General features: G+C 36.3%; 1 protein-coding gene across 4 annotated transcripts in view; it reads right to left on the bottom strand.

Moving 5' to 3' along the window:
- g (adaptor-related protein complex 3, delta 1 subunit-like garnet) overlaps positions 1–25,890 on the bottom strand; it is a 281,738-nt gene that overhangs the window by 7,751 nt on the left and 248,097 nt on the right. For all 4 annotated transcript variants that reach the window (XM_089232772.1, XM_089232771.1, XM_089232769.1 and 1 more), the window contains exons 25-30: positions 14,548–14,745; positions 14,406–14,453; positions 9,737–9,874; positions 7,231–7,377; positions 5,977–6,062; positions 1,210–1,334 (exon numbers count right to left, since the gene is read on the bottom strand). In XM_089232772.1, coding sequence (XP_089088898.1) covers positions 1,210–1,334; positions 5,977–6,062; positions 7,231–7,377; positions 9,737–9,874; positions 14,406–14,453; positions 14,548–14,745 — 742 coding nt within the window. The remainder of the gene's footprint in view (positions 1–1,209; positions 1,335–5,976; positions 6,063–7,230; positions 7,378–9,736; positions 9,875–14,405; positions 14,454–14,547; positions 14,746–25,890) is intronic.

Genomic DNA, 25,890 nt, shown 5'->3' with positions numbered 1-25,890 from the left:
TTCCACTTTTTGTCTATAAGAGCGAGTAACTCCCGCTATAAGAAGTATTTTCACTATTCTTTCTTTGCTACTGATGAAGGAACTTCATACAATTCCGAAACGTGTTTAGCCGTGGTTCCTTTTTGCAATTTTGGGTCTACACATGTTGCTCCTTCCCTAGTATTAATGCTTGATCTTTCTACAGGCAATATCAGCAAAAAAAAAATTGAATAGCCTGAATACAGAAGTTATGATGATAAATCTAGAAAATGGTGTTATATTGGACCATAGTTGTGTGAAATTATGGTATATAAATGCATTATGTAAAGTTCTTATATATCTTTATATTTTGAACAATTGGTTATACAGCAGTACTTAACCTCCTCAGACCTGAAGGAAACTTTGAATTTTATGTTTATTTTACTGTGGTACTGCTTAAAATTAACTCCCGTCAAGTTTTTCATTAGTTCAAATGTTTACAACATCTAGAACTAATTTTGAGATCTCTGTGAGCATTTCATTTAGCTTGGTGGAGCTTTTTCCAAGTGCTATCTATTGCTATTACAGGTAATGCCAGGACTGGGAAAGTTAGACTTGCACTCTCTAGTAGTCTCATTTTGCCTGGGCCTAATCATTGTAATATAAATGTACTTATGCATTTCTGAAAATCATTTTGTGCTATGTGAAAAACCATTTCTTACTCCAGAAATATAAATAACATTACACTTTCTCTTAGAGAATGGGTGAGAAAAATAATTTCAGATCAGTTGTACCAGAAGTGCAATAATTAAACCATCCTTGTTCGACTTGGGCCCCTTACCAAGTCTCATGAACCATTCACAGCACAAGATTATGTAAAAGACTGTCTCAACCTCTAGCTGTGTGTTAAAGGGGAATTGCAAAGTTGAGCTCCTGATCTTTTGCATCATTCCTAAAATATATGAACCTTTAATAAAAATAAGTAAAAATACAATAGCATTAAACAAATAAACCTGTACTTCATCTTTGAAAAGAATGGCGGTTGACATGAGAGAGATAGTCACGGAACAAATTACTTGTGAGTTTACATTATTTCTTATGAGGAAGTTAGCTTTGATATACAAGTGTTTTTAGATTATGAGGATGTTTGCAGAACAAATTATGCTCATAAATCGTCTACTGTATGTATAATTTTCATATGTAAAAATTTGTCACTTTTCTACATTTCATCCCAAATGCTGAAAAAAGTACCTGAAAAGTGGGAATGAAAACATAATCTGGAGAGCACATGAGAAAATTCTAAATCAATGGAATCCATTGTTATGACTTTTTCCACTGTCAACTCTCCACTGCATAGGAGTTCTGTGAAAGTGTGCCTGAAAAGATTTATTAAAAATATTATTTCAAAAGTGAGAGTTGTTAAGCTATAAAAAAAGTAAGAACAAATTTAATCAAAACATGCATGCATGTATGTATACAGTAACTGCTTTTTTATGTGTAATAAATCTAGAATTTTCAATAGTAGGCCCCATATAGTTATTCACTTCCTGAGAAGAGGACTGATTAGGCTGACCATATTTCTTTGAGAGAAATACTGCAAATTTGGTTCACGAATACGGGACATAGCCAATTGTTGCCAAATTACAACAAAATCGCTAATTATAGCACAAAACTTTCTAAAATACCACAAATAGCTTTTTTAAATCCCCAAGTTTGAAAAGATTTAAGATTTTCAGAATACGTTAATTTGTGGGGATTTGAGAATTCCGAGTACAGTATTTTGTTCCTCATTAATTGATTCAAATTTTTTTTTCCATTCCCCCCACAACCTTTTTCCCTCAAGTGGAGGAAAAGACTACTACAAGAATATTTCCATATTTGTTTACATTTTTACTGTGTGTTCTAAATGCAGGGCTCCTACTTTTTCCTACTTTTCGGTAAAATGCCCTACTTTCTTGGTTTTGTCCTAATTTTCACCACAAATCCTATCGACAAAATTTGTGTAATTGATTTTAATTGAGCAGGAAATCATTGATATATTGCCAAATATTACAAATGTTGGAGAATGCAATTAATGATTCTGCCAAAGCAGAAATTGTATCATTTTTAATGTTATTTGGGGGGGGGGGGTGTATGTGGACCATTTGGTTGATTAATTTTTCATTTGCTTAGTTTGAGGGTTCAACAAGTATAGTAGTCATTAAAAACTTCTGTCTGGATGGAAAAATAATTTTGTATTTATTACTTCATGGTCTTGGACAGTAACTAACATTCATCATTCAAAACTATGGTGCAAATAGGTGAAACAACAGTTTGCATTTCAAAGCAGTTAGATACATAGGCCTATTCTAAGTTTGGTGATTCTGATGCTACCCAATAGCATTCAGTTGTCTTCTGTATTTTTAAGGCATGAAGAGGCATAAACAATATTTACAATTCTCAGCAAAGAGCTAGAAAATGAAGTGCTTCATTTGTCAAAAATGATTACACTGGCATTGAACAGTAAAATGTAAACAAATCCCTTTAAAAAATGATGGACAACACAGTAAAACTATCTGGTTCACCTTGCCTTATTCATTCACATTGGATCTTGTAATCTACACATTTTGCACTGTGCTTTTGAAAGTGGTCTCGAAGGAGCATCATTCTTAAAAAACGTACGTCTTCAAAATTTGCTGTGCATTGTCGAAGAGAGTTGACAAGCTCTGCACTTTGGAAGACTCCAAAAAAGAATGTAATATATATGAGGAGAGACAGCAAAGAATTATCTGTGGTTGCTAGTGCACTGTTTTGGACAAAAATTGGTTATGTACCCAAGTCATTTATCATTTTGCTTTGGCCTGAGTCAATCTTATAGGAAACTGAAATAGTGCTATGAAAAAAAAGTTAATTCAAAATTAAAAGAATTTGTTTTAAATTTGAAATTTTTTTTTTGCAAAAAAAAAAATTTTTTTAGGGATTTTTTTCCATTATGTTGTCTAAGGGGGTTATCTTCCCCCATCCCACTTTTTAGTCCTGCGTTTTCCTACTTTTTCTCATTTTTTGAATGGGAGCCCTGTGGATGTTTTTCCTCAGCAAAATAATTATACAAGGTGTCCTGTAAGTGCTAGCACAGCCTTTATCTCATCAACCATCCATCATAGAGGTATGATGCATGTTTAAAAAATTCTCACACAACAGGCGTTTAAAAACTACCCGTACCAGTTTCGAGAATGAAAATATTGTGTAACAAAATAAAAAATCTACATTTTTATATGGTCCACCTGTGCTCTAACTTCCAATTGGAAAGTTGTTGCCCTGTCTCCCCTGATGCCAACAGAAAAAGTTCCATGTATTCAAGTGTATCCACAGTGCTATTCACAGAAATATCCTGCTGGATATTTTAATATTTTTGCAATTTTTGGGAACTTTTCGAGGATGACACCTTTGAACTCTTTTCTTGTTAGAAACATTAATTATTTTTTTTTTGAATCAGGAGAGTCAGGGCAACAACTTTCTAATTAGAAGTTGGAGCAGGGGGGGGGGACGTATGAAAATTTACATTGTATGTAAAATACCGTATTTCACTCTCAAAGCTGGTACAGAGAAATTTTTTAACACTTTCTCAGCATTTTTTAAATTGGAATCATACCTCTACGATGGATGGTTGATGAGATAAAGGCCGTGCTAGCACTTACAGAACATCCTGTATAATAAAAAAAGGATATTTGGTGAAATTCGCAGGCTATGGCCACGTGTTTTTTAAAATCAATGTTACTCTCAAGGCATAAGATGTTGCATTACATCTGCTAAATGAATTTAATCGTTTACAGCCGTTTGTCAAATGTGAAAAGCAGCAGGTTTTTGAGAAGAAAAAAAATGCCAATAAGCATAATACTCTCTGTATGGTTGTAATTGAAAAATACTGCCTCACTTAATATTAAAAAATGCTTCAACTCGCCTTCTATCAAAGTGCAATGCAACAACAAATTAAAAAACTGTAATTAATGTTTTATTGCAGGTTTGACCAATTACCAAACAAATACACTGTGTACGAATAAATATATTAAAATCTATCTGGTATGTTGTCGAAGTACTGAAGTGTCAAAATGTTGTCAATACGTGCAATATTGAGAGAGAATACAAATATATATCTTCTGAAATAGTGTCAACTCGATAATTCAAGTTATTGTCTTATGAAAATTACCTAAACCAACATTTTGATGAAAATAACAAATTGAACAAAACCCCAACTTAAATACAGGAAAAACCGGGACACTTTTGCAAAAAAGTCGAGACAGGCAAAAAAAACCAGAAAAAACCAGGACTGTCCCGGGAAATACTGGATGTATGGTTACCCTAGCAATGTGTGTGATGAGAGTGGAGAAACAAATAATCTCACAAATAAAAAGTTAGCTCACTAATCAGATTCCTCAACATAAAGAATAGGAATAAAGCAAACTAATCTTAGATGAAAATTATAGATCAAAATATGAAGATTACAGATCACAACTGTAGATGTAACAGAGCCTGTAAAAATCCTTTATTTGCTACTGTAAAGATTTCAAAAATAGTGGCTTGTCATCCAGAATAATCTCTGATCTGGCAGAAATTTTCTACACAGGATTGGAAAAAAAAGCTTGTTCTGCAGAACTGTGCCAAACAAATTGTGAGGAATATGTGGCTGGTACAAATGAAATGACTGTTTCCTTTTTTTAAATGACAAACCTGCCCTTAACTTTTGAAATGTACATACAGGGTGCATATATAGTGAAGTCCTCTTATACACCCCTTCAACTTTAAACTAATGATTTCAGAGACATCTTTCAAAATGAAAAAAAGGTTTAAAATGCAGTGAAAATCCTAAATAATGTTGTTGCTCTCTGGTCCCAATGCATTTCTCATAGTGCTATTATATTCTATCTATAATGATAACTTTTTTCATAATGATAAATTTCTCTAGTCCCGTGAGTATCATTATATAGGCTTTCCAACTCTATGTCATTTATGTATCAATGAGGCTGTATAGGTGCTACAAAACAAAATTAACTTTTATACAGTCCTGCTATCTTGAAATTCCCAATCAAAATATTTCCCTTGCTAATAATAATTGCAACAAAAAAAAGTTGTTTTCTAAAATGGAATATTAGCTGAGGTATTCAATTTTGAATATTATGATTTTTATCGGCAAGCCTACTATGCTGGCAAAAAAAAAATATTTGCTTCATTAAGGACCAACTATTAGAATTACACTTATTGTGATTATGTAATGAGCAATGCCATCAGAGGACATTGAACTTCGTTCTTCTTGGGATATAAAAAAGGTACGCAGAGGAATTTTTCCTGTACTTAATCTGTTGCGAAGGGACGCTTTTTCATTACAGATGCCATTATATCACCATCGAAGACAATATGATCAGCTGTTAGAGTTCGAGAGAGGCAGAATCATCGGGATGATGGAAACCGGGTGGTCAGCTCGGCGAGTAGCCCGCCACTTAGGCCAGTCTGAGTTTACTGTTAGAAGGTGTTGGGACCAGTGGATGAGAGAGGGGTCACATGCATGGCGAAAAGGCTTAGAACGCCCTCTGCAGACCGATATTCGAGAAGACGATTACATCACTCGACAAGCATGCACAGTGCCAACTGCATCACTGTCCGCTATTCGGACACGCTTACAGCAACTATGGAAGGATATGATGCAGGACACCATACGGAACCCATATGCCTCAATGCGCCCACCCATATCGCATCGTGTATTCAAGCTAGAGGTGGCCCAAAAGGGTACTAGAACCTCTCTTGCATCTCTACTATACCAAATGAAATTTATTAAAATATAAAGTCAATATTCATTTGATATATTGAGATTTGAGCCATAATCAAAAATTAATTTTCAAATCTCTTTCCTCCTATAAAAATTTTACATGCTACTGTTTGTTGCATGTATATGTGTACCCCATATTTCTTTAGTTTGAAAAAAAAATTAAGATACCAAATTTTAATGAACAAATAAAAAAAAAAATCCTCTATACCACACCTTACCTTTCATATTCTAAAACATTCATGTATGCTGAAACAGGTATCTGTAATTTGAAATCTAGTTTTTCATGGGTTGAACCTGAATCAGTCTAAAAAATTCAAAACATAATTGGGATTATTTCATTAATAAAAAAATAAAAAAAATAACCATGCATTAAAAAGTCAATATATGGCCAAGTTCTTTCACCCATCAAAAAATTTATTATAAAGAAATCAAAGACAATTTTTATAGAAATTTATGAATTGCAAATATATAAGAACAGTTTCAACTTTTTGCTTTAAAATCTTAATGCATACCTGTTATCTGTTAATTTTTTAACCATGTTCTGCTAACCAGTTTGTCCTGAAGTTATGTTTTTAATAAATTAATTGTTCAATTTATACCAACATCTGGAGTAGTAGTAATTCATGGAGTCAGACAAGTGAATTGTTATCATCACGTGTTTCTGAATACTGATAACTTCTCGAGGCCACATCCATGGTGGTACACAATGTTATTTACCAATACATCCATGCTTTCATCAGGATTTGAACTCTAACCAGCATATGTCCTCATCAGGATTTCAACTCCGACCAGTATAGACACCAGCAGGCTTGCCAGGCGGCTAAAGTTTTTACAAAATTTCATGGTGATTTTACACAATAGCAGCTGGAGCCTTGGTTGTAGTAGATATGCTGCTCAATGTAACAAGATTATGAAAACAACAGAAAATCAAGTTCAGCCAACCAACATCGCGTGAGTGCATGGATTGACCGCCGGTAACCTAACACAGCAATCATGATGATTTTATGAAATTTCTTTAATTCTCATTTATAGGCTTAAAACAATTTCATTATTGTTAATTTAAAATTGGCTGAGGAAATTAGTTTTTACGAAAATAAAAATTTGCTCTTATTTCCAGTATGGTTTTTGAGAAAGGTTGTATTTTTTGTGAAATTGAGTTGTACATTATTTTAAAAAGATAGAAATAAAGGAATAAGTAAAAAAATTATACTGATTAATTAAACGTGTGTAAACAGAGATATCCCAAAATAATTCTTTGCTTCAAAAAGATATTTTACCAAATACATTGATGATTGCAAAACTTGTATTTTTTGTACCTGTCTGATACCAATAATAAATCTTTTTACATTTCAGTTACAAAAATAATTATTCTGCATTAAAATATCTTTACAGGATATGAATTTAAGAAATTAAAGAGAACCAGAACAAAAATATACAGATTAATTAAAAAAAAAACTAGATGAAAAACTTACCACCACCATATATGTAACTAAACCATTCAATTTGTGAGGAATGCAACTGTTTTCGACTGTGAAGAGAAACTGACCATCATTAGCAGTTTTTGGCAGCAGATGAAATGGCACTTTGATACCATTATCACAGCCAGAATCTTCATCAATCTAGAAAAATTGATTGGCAAATAATGAGAAAAAACCCTTGAATAAAACAAAAACTAAACTTATATGTGCTTCAAAAATTAATACTGAAAATAGATTCATTTTTGTTGTCTTTAAATTAATAATACACTGGTGAAATAAATTAAGAGAATTTGCATATTTTATCGAATTTCATGAAAAGGACAGGCTTTATAAGCGCGCGTAAATTAAGACGCATTTCGTTCGCTAGCACACCTCTGCGAATTTATTGGTGTTATTTTGCAGCAATCGATGATGGAATGAGGTAGCGAATTGTGGGGAGGCTAGAAGCAGGCAAATCTCAAGTCCAGATTTGTAGAGAGTTCAATCTCAAGTCCAGATTTGTAGAGACTTCAATTTAACGCCCAGCGTCGTGTGTAACTTATTGAAACAGTTCCAGGATACCAGATCCATCAAGAGAAAGCCTGGGCAAGGTCGTCCAAGAACCACGACGGCCAGAGAAGATTGCCATTTGTCAATTATAGCGAGGCGTAACACGAGTGCTACAGCTTCTCATGACTTGTATGCAGCCACAGGAACCCGTGTATCAAGCGTGACTGTTCCCAGACTTCATGAGAGAGAGTTGTTTGCAAGAAGACCTGCTGTTTGGGTCCCGCTCACTTCTACGGACAGGAGAATCCGTTTATCATGGTGCAGAGAGCATAGAGATTGGAGTATGAATCAATGAGCGACCGTTCTCTTCACTGATGAGTCCCGGTTCAGCCTAAGCACCGATTCTCGCCGTACGTTCATATGGAGAGAACCAGGGACCAGCTACCTACCCTCCAATATCCGCGAAATCTACCATTATGGCGGAGGAGATTTAATGGTCTGGGCAGGCATCATGTTGGATAGCCGCACACCTCTCCATGTCTTTGAAAGAGGCACTGTGACTGGTGTGAGGTATAGGGATGAGGTCTTGGAGCCCTATGTTCGCCTTTTCAGGGGTGCAGTTGGCCCTGAGTTCATTTTAATGGACGATAACGTGAGGCCACATAGAGCTCTTCTGCTCGACGATTTTCTAGAGAGTGAGGATATTCGCTAGATGGATTGGCCAGCCAGATCTCCAGACTTTAAACCTATAGAGCATGTCAGGGAAGCTCTGGGGAGGGCAATTGCAACTCGCAACCCCCCTCCAGGAACCATCCAGGGAAGGAAAACAGCGTTGCTGAATGAGTGGGACGAATTGCCACAGGAAATGATAAACTGCCTTATTTCAAGTATGAAATCACGCTGCGAGACCTATATATCTGTAAGAGGGGACTATACCCCCTATTAACCCATCTATTAACCCATTTTTTTGTCTATTCTGCAACCGCTGTTTCATACCTTCAACTCCAACGAGTGTTACGCACGATCATGCGTGTGTATTACAATTATTGAATGGTTATTTGTTTTGTATTGTATCAATGTACATATCAAATTTCATTAAAATCGGTACAGTAGTTCTAGAGATAATCGACTAAGTCTGCAAATTCTCTTAATTTCTTACACCAGTGAACATTTATACCCATTATATCATTTTTATATTAATGAGAGAGAAATCAATTTTTTTTTTGGGAAGTCGTTCAAGTATTATGTAAGCAAATTTTTGACCCCCTCCCCCCCCCCCTGTCAGCAAAATTTCATCATCAGCTCTGCCCCTCTGAATCCTAACTCATATTTTCATAAAGGGTGGTTGATGACGTAAGCATTATCCAAACCCCCCCTCCCCCCTTGTCATCAAAAGTCAGCAAATCGAAACCCCCCCCCCCATGATGACGTAATACTTGAACAACCCCTAGTAATACATCAAACAGGCAGACCTGCCAACGTTCAAAAGGTAAAAATCCTGCAATTTTCTCGAAAATCCGGCAAGCATACTTTTGCATGTCATATATCTGTCATTGCATTTGTTTCCAAGCTGAACCCATATAGTTTCAATATTACTTCTATGCAAGTTACACTTCAAACATGATTTCACGCATATCAACACTCCTCTGCCTTTCCAATCAGATCTATTTCTTAAAAGTATCATATCCAGAGATGTGCAAAGATTCATCCCTCCATCATTTGCCCAAGATTTTGTAATGACTATAAGATCCAGGCCCTCCACAGCTATCATAGTTTCTAAAAAATCTTTCTCATTACCCAAGCTCATGACACACATTTTAATATGCCCTGTGATTTTAACCTAATGCTTTTAGTAAACACTCTACTCACATGGTATCTTTCCATACATATATTCATACTTTCTTTTAATAAAATTTAAAGAATAGATGAATAAGTATAAATCTCACACAATACCATACTAAATGACAAAATAACAATGGAATATAAAATTGATATTCATAAAACCACTCACATTTCGAAGCATTCTCAAATTTGGTGTATCCAGTACATTGAACTCCAGTTCTTTGATAAGGTATTCACTGTTATTCTGAAATCGAATGGACACTGCAAGCTGGTATTGAATGCTAGAAGATGCTTGGGTTTCCCAGCTCTGTCAATAAAAAAAATTTATGAAACAAAATTTTTTATTGAACTGGACAAGGGCAGAGTCATTTAAGGAGGAGTTAGAAGGCATTCATCTCTTTGCAATTCATCTGAAAAATATAGCAACAGCCTGAAAATTATGTAATACAGAAATATGACGCAAATGTTGTATTTATGAACTGATTTCTGTGATGAGTTGAATTTTTTTAGGCTGAATTGAAAGAATGATGTCTGCTTTGCCTTTTTGTCACCATCTTCCCATCCTGAGAGCTCTTCAGTGGGTCATTCACCAATAAAGTAAGTCTATTCATTATTTTTCACTAGTAAAGCATTCATCTGGATATGTCAAGTCTTGTAGCTACTTTTCCTTAGTGTATTGATCTTCCTGAAGATAAAGGCCACCATCATCTTTGTTAAATCAGGCCAAGACCTGACCTTCGCCTCTAGTTGGAGGCCCATCTCGCTTCTCAGCTCAATGGGCAAACTATTTGAAAAGGTCATCATTCAAAGAATACATCATTATAATGACGAGCACGCAGTAATAATTCCAGAACAACACAGCTTCAGGAGTGAACACTCTACGTCAACTCAACTTCTGAAAGTCATCAAATTCTTGCAACGGGCCAAAAATCAACAGAAATACAGTCGCAATGGCCATGTATGATCTTTCCAAAAGCTTCAATAAAGTTTGGCACAATGGTCTATTGCTCAAGCTAATTCGTATGAAAATACCACAGAGCTTGATTAAATTTATAAAGAACTATCTGGAAGGGCAAACATTCCGGGTCCAAATAAATGACACGCTCTCGAACGTACGACCGATACGGGCATCAATAGCACAGGGATGCGTACTCGGGCCGGCTCTTCATAATTATTACATTAACAACTTCCCTGTCAGCCCGACAGGCCTCACGGCCCTTTATACTGATGACAGCGCGGTCGCAGTGAGCCATAAAAACCCTTTGCAAGCATTGGAGGGCCTTCAAAACAGAGCAAGAGAAATAGAAAGATGGTGTGTGAACAATCGTGTGCAACTAAACATAGAGAAGACAGTATTTATGTGGATCACCACAAAACGAGCGCTACCGCCAGTGGCCAGCTTCGAGATAAACGAGACGCGAATTGCCCCAAGAGAGAGCGCTAAATATCTGGGAATAATCCTGGATAAGACACTCATTCGACCCGCACTGCAGTGAAGCCATGCGTAGGGCCACAATCGCAGCGGAAAGAATGAAAAGAATCATCCATAATAACATCTCACTTTCCACGCATAACAAGATCATACTATACAAAATGGTGGTCAGACCATCAATGATTTATGTTGCCCCAACCTGGTATTTCGCCAGGGACGCTGTAATAATTAAAATCGAAAGACACCAGAATAAATACCTGAGAAGAGCATTAAGGGCAAATTGGTTCCTCAGAAACGCTCACATTAGACAGGATACCAAAGTAGAAACAGTATTCGATTTTGTCCAGAAACTCGCAAAAAACATGTTTCTGAAACTCAAGGAATCCGAATGGCATCATCTGACACAAATCTCAAGATACAACAGTAACGAATTTCAAAGGCTGAGACGTCCTAAGAATATATTAAAAATGGTGCGCCCAGGTGTGCCAGGACTCTAAAACAACAGGTGGGCAAAAGAAAAAGGGAATACTCCACCCCCACAACGAAACCCCCTAAAGCAAAGGAAATGGAGGAAACAGGAAAACGAAACCACTAAAAAAGCGATTTCCCTGCATAGCAAGAAAGCGAAACTACAAGAAAGATAACCCCTTCAGAAATAGAAGGTCAGAGATTGGCCGAAGCCAGTGACAGCCATTAGGTCACACTCCGGTCCTGTAATTAATGTAAATATCATTAATATTTACAGGGTTAATAATGTTTTAAGGTGGTGGTATATCCTAGAAAATTAAAATGTTTGAATCAAAATAATATAATTTGATTATATATGAATATATTGTAAATATGTACAGTGGCCCTGATAAGACTCCTTTTGTACCATAAACTCCCCTCACGAGGACTTAAGCTTTCTTTTCGCCCAAAATACAATACTGCATAGGATAAAAAACGAAACAGAATTCGGTTAGGCCAAGGTAGAAGCTAAATGCAAAAAACAAATCGAAAGATATATGGGAAAAATATTACGGCAAATAAAGATCGGATAAAACTTCATACAAGAATACAGAAGTGGGCTGGCAAGGTGGGCTGACAAGGTCCAGCCCCCCCCCCTTCTCCGTTTCAGCAGAAAGGTCAAATAACAACTCACTTGAAAGCCCCTAGAGGGTGCCAACTTTAGAAAAGGAAAAGTAACTTGAATATCCTTCATAAAAGCCATGGCATTAAGTGCAAATTTCGCCGGTAGGTGGCGACAGTAGATGAAGAGGTATGTAAGGCCATCACGCCTGAATGGCACCCCAGCTGACCAAAGCGGTTCGAGATTCAAGATCATCTTTGTTGTCACATTGTTTCTTTGCTTATACTAAGTTATATGGGTGTAAGCTTGAGCCCATAACCTCTTAACACTACTCCATAGGCCCACACTATGAAAACAGAAACAACTACTACACATAATAAAGTAAAACCGGATTATCACAGTCACAAACAAGGGTGAGAATGGTATGAAAGCAGGATAGCAACTGAAAAGTAGCCAGACTCACCACATGAAGATGCCGTGCTCAATACAGAAATTGTATTCCCTAACCTAACACCAAAAATTTTTTCTGACACTGAATATTTTAACAATAGTAACCTCCCACTAATGACAACAATTAAACAGTCCCTTTAGTTGCCTTTGTTTAGAAACATACTTTATGTATAATAAAGTATAAATATACTTTGTTTTATCAGCCACCTCGTTGGCATTTTGCCTTTTCTGGCATTGTTTTTTGTATTTGAAATATTTATTTAGATTCATAATTTGTATCACTAAAATTAACTTGTCATCTACTTATATAAATAAAATAACATGTCCTGACTGATCATTGCCGAGCTGAAACTTCTGAAGCTATAAATATCAAATTTGGTCAATAGTTTTGTTGACTTACTAAGAAGGGATTTCCTGAAATTTGAGACCTACGGGGGCCAAAAGGGTGTTCAAAGGTAACATGGAGAAATCATGCTGAGCCGATACCACTCTCAAGCTATATTCATGAAATTTGGTAAAACTTTTTTTTGCGACGCAAACACTAACTGAGAAGGGTTTTTCGAAATTCAACTCCTAAGGGAGTCAAACGGGGGGGGGGGGGGGGGAGGGTGTCAAAGGTAACATAGCAATTATGCCTAGCCAATACCGCAGAAGCGATCAAATTTGGTCAGAAGTTTTTCATGATTAAACACCAAGGTGGTGATTTTTCAAATTCGATCTCTAAGGGGATCAAAAGGGGGGTTTTTAAAGGTAAGGTAGAGAAATTATGCCGAGCCGATACCGCTAAAGCTATATTCAGGAAATTTGGTCAGAAGTTTTGTTTCATGATGTAGAAACTAAGGAAGGGTTTTTCGAAATTCAACCACTAAGGGGGTTCAGAGGTAACATAGAATAATCACCTAGAGCCGAAACCACTGAAGCAATATTCATGAAATTTGTCATAATTTTTTTTTCACAATGTAAACACTAACTAAGAAGGGGTTTTCAAAATTTGATCTTAAAGGTGGTCATAAGGAAGTTTTCAAAGATAACAGAAATTATGCCAAGTCGAGACCGCTCTGAATGTATAATCATGAAACGTAAAGACTAACTAAGAAGGGGTTTTTCAAAATTCAACCCCTAAGGGGGGTCATAAAGGGGTTCAAAGTAAATCGAGAAATCAAACCGCTGAAGCTATGCTCATGAAATTTATCAGAAGTTTTATTTCATCACAGAGGAACTAACTAAGGGTTTTTTTTTAATTCAACCCCCCCCCCCCATATAAGGGGGTCATAAGAGGGGGGTTCAAAGTTAGCATTCATGAAATTTGGTTAGTAATTTTATTCCATGATGTAGAGACTGACTAACAAAGGATTTTTGGAATTTTGACCCCTAAGTGGGTTCAATGGGAGGCGGAGGTTATATGGAGAAATGACATAGAGCCAAAACTGCTGAAACTGTAAATATGAAATTTGGTCAGAATTTTTCTGTTGTAATGTAGACACTCACTGAGAAGGGATTTTTCAAAATTCAACTCCAGGAGGGGGGTTTCAAATGTTATATGGAGCAATTATCATTAATTTGAAATCGCTGAAGCCATAAATATGAAATTTAGGCAGCATTATATTTTGTAATGGAGATACCCGCTAAGGTAGGATTTCTGAAAATTCAGCCCCCCCCCCCCAATAGGAGTCATGAGAGGTTCAAATGTTATATGGGGAATCATTGCAGAGTAATTTTCAGATTACCAAACCCATGCGAGCGAAGCCGCGGGTAACAGCCAGTCCATAAAGGAACACAAACTGGAATAGAAAATACCAATCTCTCATTTATTTGTTATAAAATTTTTCAATTTCTTTGTTAGAAACAAAATTTTATATGTCAGGGATATAAAGAAAAGAAACTTACCAGAGAAATATTTTGATCTTCTGCTAATGATTTAAAACTTGGCACAACCTGTAAAAATGAAAATGTATAAAACTAAGCCAAGGAACAGTTTAGATTAAAACTAATATGAAAAAAAAAACAAATTCCTGCAAATTAGACCTACTGGATTGTAAGGGGACATTGGGGTTTGCAGCAAACTCATGCTAGGCTCTTTTGATGGAGTAGTTATTCCTGGCGCTTCTTCATATTCATTTTTATCTTTCGGTTCATCATTGTCTTTAAACTCTCTTTCTTTTCCTTTACTTTTTCTAGATCTCTTTTCACGTTTTTTATTCTGTCCCTTTTCTTTCTTTTTTGTCTTCTAAACAGAGAAGAAAAAACTGAAATACAAACTTGATCATCTTCACAAAAATTCTTATTTCTTCAAACTAAGTTAAAAATCTTAAAAGAAACAAGACCAGACACTAGAACATATTCCTACAATCACTGCGCATGCACTCATGCAGAAAAGTAAAATTTCAAGGAAAATATTTTTTTCCTTTAACCTATTTGCATCCTCCAACAATTCTGTAAACTTTTAGTGCCCTTATTACACAGGGTGGGTTAAATCTGTGAATTTTTATCACCAAGCGTTTAATAGTCTGCAAAATAGTGATTATTTTTATGCCGATTTCAAATATAATTTTTCTGTGTCACGGAAGGATTTTTTACAATCGTGAAACTGAATGAATGAACGGCAAAACTTTGCCACTGGATTTATCCCTTAGCCGAGATCTCTTCCAGCCCAGCTTCGTGGCAGAGTCCAAAACACTTTATTTTGTGTAAAAAAAAAAATTTTACAATATATTTTTCCCAGACAATTGGGTACTGTCGCCATAAAGAAATTTTGCGGTGATTTCAGACGAGATTGGGTTGGGAGTTGGAGAAAAGTTTCTGGGTTTTGTTAAGACGGATGAAGGTACATATATTAGGATCAAGGTATATTTTAAAAGCAATTGGAGGGGGTCCCCACGCCATCTCATCTGCTATCTTACACTTGTCATTAAATACAGAGGATACAAAAAAAAATGAAAATAAGATAATTTTATTGTGAAATATAAAATATCCATCGGAGTGAGTCATATCGCTTAACACCTTATTGGTGAGCAAACGCAAGGCTGTAGTGAGGGGGAACTTATGGGTCTCGTTCCCCCCTCCCCCCCCGAAATGTGAGAAAATGACCAAAAAAAAAGGAAAAAGATGGCCAAATCTATTGTTCTATCAATTTGGTCCCCCCCCCCCAAATGAAATTCCTGACTACGCGGGCCTGAGCAAATGGGTTTGATAACTTGCAGACTAGAAGCCAGCATCAGTTTTATTGGGTTGAGTTCACTCCCTCAGGTGGATTCGATGAAAATATACAAAATAGAAATATTGCGTGTGGGGGGAATATATATAATTAGGGATCACTCCTGCCATCTCGCTTAGCACCTTATTCGGTGAGTAACATGAATACGACAATATGAGTGTGCATTTGTATTGTGGACATGCGATGCATGGCGAACTTGAATAAAAGAGAAATACACATATGCATATATATAACTGCCAGGCCAATTTTGCTCATCAAAATAGCTTTAGAGAGAGACATGTGGGATTAGTTTAAATGGGGTATTGTCCGGAGAGAGCCTTTGATAAAGATAAGCTTCTGTCTTGTTTTGGTTTTCTCGCTCTGCTTGGTTACATTTATTAAAGAAAAAAAATGAATATATATATATATATATAAAATAAAAACAACATGAAATGCTTATTATGAAACCATTCGTGTCTTCCCGCCTAGCACCCCTGCTAGAAAAGATGAATGGAGGATACTTGTGGTTATCACATTTACATCACTGTTACAGGAATGTCGTAAAAATTCTTTTTCGGGTCCTGTTAGTACATGTTATATCTTGTACATGTAATGGTTATGTATTAGTAGTAACATATGATTTTTGTTTTGTTTTTATCTATTTGTTTTTCCCTTATTTTTGCAAAAATAAAATTTTTTTTATAAATCTGGTGGACAAATTTTTTGTTTTTCGTTGCCATGTATATATTTGACAAAGCTTGTAATCCTTGCTGCTGCTGTTTTTGATTATTTCAGTGAACCACTGTTTTCTATTGTTTTCGTAATTATTTGTACATGTATAGATACTTTGTAAATTTGCACTCTGTGGCATATTGAACTGGAGTACCCACCATACCGCAGGCACATTTGTCTGTTCTGCATGTTTCTATTCGTGTATATATATAGGGAATGGGCCGTGTCCTGTTATGAAGATAGTTACCTCCCTATTCCAGTTTAGTGTGCAGAACTAAAATATCTGAATATAAGACATTTTTATAAATATTTGTATTGGTTCTAAATACCATTACAAATAATAATATAAATAATATTCCATGTTTTGCTACAAATCGCAAAACATGAATGTTTTACTTGAAAAAAGTCAAATAGATAATAATGAAATCAAGTATATACCTAAAAAGAAATTAGGCTAAATATTTTACACAATAAATTATTTTTCTTTTCCTTCAATGGAACGCTTGTGTCCTTTATTTGGAGCTGGTGCAATATCTCATTTTAACCCCCAACAGTAACCTGCCATCATGTAGACATTCCAGTGTCCTTGATATAATTTTTCCATGCATTTTATGTCCCAGTGAAATTACTCGATCCTCGCTCAAAATCAAAATCTTCGCTCAATGCACCTTGATTTTCAGGAAAATATTCGAGACAAGAGTGCAAAAAGTTTATTTTCAGGCTCATGTTGCAACCCAGTTCTTTAGTTTTGCAAACAGGCAAATTGCCCAACGAGGTGACTGAAAAAATGCCAAATATAACCAAAATACAGCAATCCAATATAAAGCATATATCACAAAAAGTAGTAGCTAATACAATAGAACCTTGTTTATCCGAACATCAATTTTCCAAACAACCTAACATCTTTTCAATCTAACTCATCTTTAGTTTTCTACAGTCAATGATACTCAACAGTTTGTGTTTTCTTTGAACTTGAATCCTCTATTAATCCTCCTTACAAATGCGTGAATCAGAGCAGATTTGGCTGCCATCTTTTTTTTTTTGCCTGATGAATTCATCTTGATCCTATGGGTGTGCCTTAATGAAGAAGAGAAGTGCATGTTCTTGACAACAAGACAGTTCTTACTATGGTTCTTATTGCCTTAAGGGAAAGGGGGGGGGGGTAATCATTTGTTGCTGAATTTCAATTTATTCCTTTGCGTTATTGAATTAGTTTCGAAATTGATTATCCGAACTTTTCACTTTTCCGAACACCCTTCGATCCTGATGTGTTCGGATAATCGAGGTTCTACTGTAATACATAATACACTGCCTGTAATAAAGATTATGGTTCTCTTATCTAAATACAGAGGATAGCTTCTCAATTTCTCCCATTATATCTATTGTACTTCTTTTTGAACACACCAATTGTGTTTAGAAATCATGACCCGCGGAAGTAAGCTATTACATTTATTAACGACCGTATTAGAGGAATAACTCCCTGCAACAACCAGCAATTCCCGCTTACTAAATGATACTGGTGTCCCCTTGTCAAAGTAATTAATTGACGGTGTATTAATAACTCATGATGCATCATATCCATCCTGTTGAAAATTTGACACTTCAATCATATTCCCTTGACACCTGCATTCTTCTAACATAAACATATTCAAGAAATCATGTCTGTCTTCATAACTCAAGCCCTGTGTGCTAACAAGGACCTTACAGCATACTGCAGTCCAGGACGAACTAAACCTCAGAAAAGCAGAAGAATGACTTTAAGAAAATGTGAAGAGACCTTTTTGAAAATTAAACAGAGCATTCTGTTTGCTTTTTTGACCACCACTGAACAATGTTCATAAAACCTTAGCCGCTCACCAATTATGCCAGATATCTTAATCCCCATTACAGCTCTTATATACACTGAAGAGCCAAAAAAAACTGGTACACCTTCCTGATATCGTGTAGGGTCCCCGTGAGCCTGCAGAAGTGCTGCAACACAACGTGGCATGGACTCGACTAATGTCTGAAGTAGTGCAGGAGGTAATTGACACCATGAATCCTGCAGGGCTGTCCATAAATCCGTAGGAGTAAGAGGGGGGTGGAGATCTCTTCTGAACAGCACGTTGCAAGGCATCCCAGATATGTTCAATAATGTTCATGTCTGGGGATTTTGGTGGCCAGCGGAAGTGTCTAAAGTCAGAAGAGTGTTCCTGGAGCCACTTTGTAGCAATTCTGGACGTGTGGGGTGTCGCATTGTCCTGCTGAAATTGTCCAAGTCCGTCGGAATGCGCAATGGACATGAATGGGTGCAGGTGATCAGACAGGATGCTTACGTACCTGTCACCTGTCAGAGTCGTATCTATACGTATCAGGGGTCCCATATCACGCCAACTGCACACGCCCCATACCATCACAGAGCCTCCACCAGCTTGAACAGTCCCCTGTTGACATGTAGGGTCCATGGATTCATGAGGTTGTCTCCATACACGTACACGTCCATCAGCTCGAAGCAATTGGAACCGAGACTCGTCAGACCAGGCAACGTGTTTCCAGTCCTCAACAGTCCAATGTCTGTGTTGTCGGGCCCAGGCGAGGCGTAAAGCTTTGCGTCGTGCAGTCATCAAGGGTACACAAGTGGGCCTTCGGCTCCGAAAGCCCATATCGATGTTGTTTCGTTGAATGGTTCGCACGCTGACACTTGTTGATGGCCCAGCATTGAAATCTGCAGCAATTTGCGGAAGGGTTGCACGTCTGTCACGTTTAATGATTCTCGTCAGTCGTCATTGGTCCCATTCTTGCACGATCTTTTTCCAGCCATAGCAATGGTCGGCTGAAGTTGGTTTTCTGTGGTTCCCAACTTCAAGGCACAAATGCGAGCCGATCTCCCCATTAAAAAGTCTCGCCACAGAGAGCAACAGTCCTACAACGATAAATCATTCAATCATAACACTTCACTCATAGTTAGAAAAACTGGTGGCAGATGGCAGCACTACACATAACAAGCATTACAGAGAAACAAAAAAAACTTCACGTCAGGTTTCACTACACGTACACGCACAATAACGATTCGTTGGGGGTTCCGGGGGGGGGGGGTGTGGGCGGGGTGCATGTGTGGTGTTGCAGTAGTAGGTAGGGCCACCACAAAAATGGCTCGGGGATCCATGATGTTCTTAAGTCAGCCACCTCGTTGGGCAATTTGCCTGTTGTGGCGTTGTATTTGTATTTGTAATGTCATAGATTTACTTTTTTACTGGATTCCCAATATTCACGGTACACTCGTGAAATGGTCATACGTGAAAATCCAAATTTCATCGCTACCTCGGAGATGCTATGTCTCATCTCTCATGCGCAGACTATAACACCACGTTCAAACTCACTTAAATCTCGATAACCTGCCATTGTAGCAGCAGTAACCAATCTAACAAGTATGCCAGACACTTGTTGTGTTATATAGGCGTTGCCGACCGCAGCGCCGTACTCTGATTGGTTCCATATCTCTTTATTTGCATACGCATGCCTGTACCAGTTTTTTTGGCTCTTCAGTTTATATATATATGAGCCATCATTACCATATCACCAAGGACAGCTTGAGAAAAAATATCTACCCATGCTGGAGCTATTTTTAATGAAAAAAAAATGGCAGGGGGTTCCAAAGTTTTTTCCACCCATTCAACTCAGATTTCGCACCCATACTAGAATGGTGTCATGTGTCTATATGGGTCACACTGCTTAAGAGCCATCCCTAATCATTACTCTTACACTTGTCCCATGAAGAGAAAGTACAACAAGACTACTTCTATTCAGCAATTTATTTCAAGGGACATTTCTGGTGCGCCAGAGACTGGACAAGTAGGATCAGAGACAGATTTATAGCTTTGCCAAATGTGGGCTATTTATATTTTATCGCTCTTCTTTTATTATAATTTCATATATATATTCTTGGCCACCAATAATTAAAATTTGCCACTCCTCTGAACATGCTGCCTTGGGCTATGGCTGTTCAGCCCCCCTGCAAATATGCTTTTGAATGAGAAGCTGAATTTTTCCTTTACTTTTATTTCACCATTCTGGAAAAATAACTGGGTGGGAGCTATAAAATGCACACTTGCACCATGTGAATTTTTTTTTTGAAATTTTATTATTAAGATTACACACATATACATAAATACACAAGAGAGTAATTACAGGACATATATGAAACATACATAAACACATAAAAGGTCCGCTTATGTTGAGCCTAAGGGATTTGGTATGATCCATCCAAGGCAATTCAATGAAGAAATTATACTGGTGGCAATCACATTTCAAAGCAGAGTGAGAAGCATAATCTTGAGCATTATTTCAAAAATTAAATTACTATCCAATCTCGAAATTCACCATATTTTCAGAGTGGTAACCAAATTTAATTATGCATCTTTAATTTGAGTTAAGGAATTATATATATTTATATCATTAGTGATATATGTGTCAAGACAATGTTTCAAGACATTAGAACAAGTGATGTTTGAAAAAAAAATCTGCCAAAAGGTTTTCAGAAAAGAGCATTTTAATGAAAAAAATTAGCATATATAATGCCTTTCAGCCACATTTACATTAAAATGGTGTAAAAATACTTCTAGTACAGGTAGAACAAAAACTTGAAAGCAGACAATTTTATATTTAAAAATTGAACAATTCGAAAATGTTTTGTTTTTTGTCAAATTTACATACACCTACCTCTTTAAAAGAAAAGTAACCAGCTCAAGTGATTTTTCCCCTAACTACATAGCTCCTTCCCTATAGCTCAGAGAGATGGTTTATTGTGGCTTATAAAAAAAGTTTTTTTAAAATATTTCTATCCCCCCATAGTGCAGCGGTTCCCAATTTTTGGTTCCTTTCCGCATACCCCGACCCGAAGGTGTATGTTGAATTAAATTAAATGGTCTATTTTTTCATTATAGTTTTTCTTTTCTTTTTTTTCAAGTAATCAAACAAATTGACACAAAGATTGGAAAAAAAAATTGTGATGTTTGGGACAGCTGAAGCAACAAAAACTGATGAGAACAATCAAGGACCCCCTCAAAATGAAACCTGTCAACTTCTCCATGGGAAAGTCTTCAAGCTGGAGCCTTGTTACTCGTTTCCCCCCCCCCCTCCGTGATTGAGGGCCACGAAAAAACTTCATTTGTATTCATTTTACCAACGAATAAAATCCAGGGCCCCACATCCACTAGCTAGGACCCAATATGCATATTTTTAATAGGGCTCTAAACTGGATTTATGTCTGGCTCACACAAATTTTACAATGTTAAACAATAAAAAAAAAATTAGATTCAACCGGAGTCCGCTGAAATAAAATCTCAACTTCCCTATAGGTTCCCTGACTTAGAGCCATGTCAGATTTCTTTCCCCCCCCCCCGAGGGCCACAAATTTTTTCATTTTATTCATTTTACCAAAAATAAATTCCAGGGCCTCCTTACCAAGAACCCGGGGACCAATCAAATTGGGTCCCCGGGACTGGATTTATCTCTGGCTTACACTGTTGCAAATTTTACAATGTTAAAGTAAGAAAAACAATGAGATTCTGCCCCCCCCCCCCAAAAAATGATTGGATTGTTAATGACCCTCCCACACACAGCACCATTGAATATTCTATTATCTCCCTGCTTTCATGTTTCCTATTATAAAAGAGGATTTTTTTTCCTCCCTCTTTTATATTTGGAGAAACTTTGTCTTACTTTTCTCGGCAATGCTACTCATCACTATGGGGAATGCCTATTCTAAGAAGGATCATCGCTTCAGAGAAAAAAATACAGATTTTTTCAGGAATGGATGTAAAACGTAAGGAGTTATAAGGGCCTTTCCAGAGAGGAAATAAATAGTTAGGACATTTTAAGGACCGTACGAACCCTGGAACACATCTGAGAACTGGAGTTGTGGTAGCCACAGCAATTCCTATCTTTCATGAGTATCTCATCAGTCAAAATATTTTTGACAAGGAGTGAGCCAGTTTTAAAACCATAAAACTTCTCAATGTTTTTTGATACATCAGGCAGTGTTATGTGCTCAGGAGGTGCTAAACATACTGACAGATGAATATTTACAATTAATTTTTTCCCCAAATTCCGTGGTCATGATTCTAGTTATAGCAATTTGGTTACTCAGAACAAAATTGTTACAAAATGAGAGAAAAAGTTAATGGGATGTCTGGCGATTTAACACTTATTTGGTAACATCAGCAATTTAATACTCATTATCTGGAACGTTAAGGGAATTTGACAATCATTATTTATCTACATCAGTGAATCAACAGTCGTTATTTAGCAAATCCGCTTTTTTGCTCAGAAAATGAAACATTTCATTTAGATTCAGTGCAATGACGATCAACAATAGAAACCCTGGTTGTTTCTGCTTCTTGCTGTGATGACTTTTTTAAATGAAAACCAGTTTACATTCACACTTTAAAATTAGAAAACCAGAGAAAACCATCTTCAGCCCACAACCACTGCATGATCATTGGTATCTATCAGACATAATCCCAATAAAATGTCATGATTTATGGGGAATAACATCGAGAGCAGGAAATTCCTGGGAAAACCCACAATTTGATTTGCAAAAAATCTGTGACATTTCCTCTTATTTTATCATTTTATGATTCTTTTTTTATTTCTGTGACCTTTTTCTCATTTAGTGACTTCGTGACTTTTCCATGATGGTAGACATTGTGTCATATGGGGGTTCTTAATTTTAATGTTTCAGTTATTATTTTTTCTGCTTTTCCTAAAGTGTTTAGAAAATGTGAAAAATCCTTCTGACCTTGATTGTTGTTCAGACTCGAAAAGGTCAACCCACCAGTTCACCCAATACATCCTGTGAAATGCAAAACATCGCAGGTGGGAGTCTCACTATAAGAAAGAGTCAGTAAGTAAGACTTACTAAGTGAGCGCTTGAGCATGTTGAATAATTTTGTTTCATTTAACTCAATTTTTTGATATTTTGAATGTAGCCAGGGAACCTATGGAATTATGTAACCAGGATTTATTATAATTTCCTGGCAAGCTGCTTAATGGTATAGTTGAGCGGCATGCTGAAAACCTTATATTTTCTGGCATGCTACATAAACCTTATATTTTCTGGCATGCTACATAAACCAAATATTTTTTTTATCTGAACTTGAATTTCTTTTCTCTAAGGAAAATTATTTTTGAAAAAAATTAAATTTTTTATTGAAAGCCCCCTTTATGATGCTATTTGGCTTATCTATTCAATACAGCTTGTCCTCGAGTAAAGAATATTTTACAGACTAACACCAATAGCACCAACACCCAATACGACTTTGAAATTTGACTCTCCATCAGAGCTTTTCTCCCAACTCTCCCTCTTGAAAAGGAGCTGTTAGTCAAATGGAAATTACATGTTAACCTTTTACCGGCCGAATTACGATTTGAATTTAATTATTTTTTTGTTATCTTCCTTTCTGATCCTTGAGTTTAGAAATATCAAACATAAAATTCATGAAAAAAAATTGTCCTGTATGTTTTCTGAACTTGCCCATGTCCATAAAAACATCAAAATTAAAAACAAAAAAATAAATTTTATTCTTCATTGAAAATAGGTGATTTAAAAAATTTAAATTTATGGCACAACATGGGCGGAGAAATTATGTCACAACACGCATTCTTCCGTCACAACATTGGGGGGGGGGGCATTTCCCACCCAGTGTCAAAGGTGGAGTCGACTGATCTAATGTATATATGAATTGACATCATCGTGCCCCCACAGACTTTCAAGTCTATCTCCACTTATGTGGCACAAGTGTTGATATGAATTAAATTTTTGTTTTTAAATTGAGTTTGGAATCTCATAAGTTCGATGAAGGGGGAGAGAGACAAGTGCTTACATGTAAGAAAAACACTTTTTTCTAATTAATTAGGAAAATCAGCCATTAAAAGATTAATGATAAGAATAAAGTGTTCATTAGAAGCAGCAGAAATTTGTTCACACCAAGAATGCTTATATAACCAGATGTTTATCTATCCCTTAGGGTCCTAGGAAAAATTTCATGGATTCGTAAGCTTGAATAAGAAGACTCAGAGATTAGATTCATTATTAGACTCATAATTAGAGATTCATTATTTTAAAATTATATAGTGTACATAAATTATTGTCAGAGTTTCATTACCTTTTAACTTTTGAGTAAAAAGCATGAAAAAATGATTAAAGAATCATAAAAAGCAACAAAAATTTTTTAAATAATTATATAAATTAAATCACATTTTCCATATGGCTGCTTTTTGTGGCATGTAACATATCCAGAACCAATTTGACCCCCCCCCCCCAAATTTATTCTGGCATAACAGCTTGGATCTATAGAGAGGATTCTGTGCTTCAGTTCATCAAGTGAGGGCACTAAGTCTTATAGATTATTCTTTGCATGTCTCAACAAGAAAAAGTCAAGTAGTGTGATAGAGGAGGCAATGGAATTTGTCCATCTCACCCACAGGTCCACCATCTTGGTGGAATATCACATCTGGCTGATAGCACTGAAACTGGGAAGTTGCATACAGCTCTGGCATGTCAAGGTATAAGTCACCAAGGTTACTAAAACAATAATCAAATCAATAACTTTGCTTGAGACGAGCAAAGACCACAAATGCAATGTAAAAAAGGCAAATATTGAGAAAAATGGCCAGATAACTTCTGAAGAATACCAAACACTGGCTTTTAAGCTATCTCTGTTGCTCATCTTCAAGCTATCAAAGTGCTCTGGTTTTCTGTTCTTTTTTTTATATAGGATATGGATAGCTACTCATTTCCTGAAACTGCTCCAACCAACATTGTAAAGAATTTTATGAAGAAGGATCTTTCTTGTACAAACTCCTCAATTGACATTGTGTAGTGGTGACGGGTTTGTTTCAAAAAATCCTAATATGCACATTACTCTTGAGCACTCGTCACATTTTTGATTGTTATAATTTTCAACAATGCAATGATTCCAGATCAAGTTACTAAGTTGCATTTCTTGATTCCATACTCATTTTTTTCATCATGTCTCTCATTCAAAAGTGATAAGAAAACCCATGAATAAACTGTGTATATTATGTATACTTTAGAATGGTATTCCAAAAAGAGACAGAAAAAATTAGGCATATAGTTTATTGGCGCAATAAGGGTCTGTGGAATACAGAAGGTTAAGAACCTCAGGTTTAAGCCATTTGTATTCTTCACCTAAATCTGCTACCTGCCCTAATATCATTGAGTATTGATGAAAAAACAGATTTTTATGTACTGTATAAGTGGGCTATTTCATGCTTGAAGGAATGAAATAGACAGTTGGGTTGGTCCCCACCATTTGGAGATTATTCCACTTAAAGATGTAAATGGATAAGGATGTCTGGAGATTTCCTTAAATTGAAATATTAATTACAAAATTAGAAACACAAACATCATAGACCCCAATGGAATTCTGTCTTGATCATTCAATT

Source organism: Pholcus phalangioides, unplaced genomic scaffold (assembly GCF_987345545.1).
Source record: "Pholcus phalangioides strain wild (caught in Gottingen) unplaced genomic scaffold, Ppha-v1.0 ptg000007l_1, whole genome shotgun sequence".
NCBI classification, from domain to species: domain Eukaryota; kingdom Metazoa; phylum Arthropoda; class Arachnida; order Araneae; family Pholcidae; genus Pholcus; species Pholcus phalangioides.
Note: the sequence above shows the minus strand (reverse complement) of the source record. Positions and strands in the feature narration are given on the sequence as shown.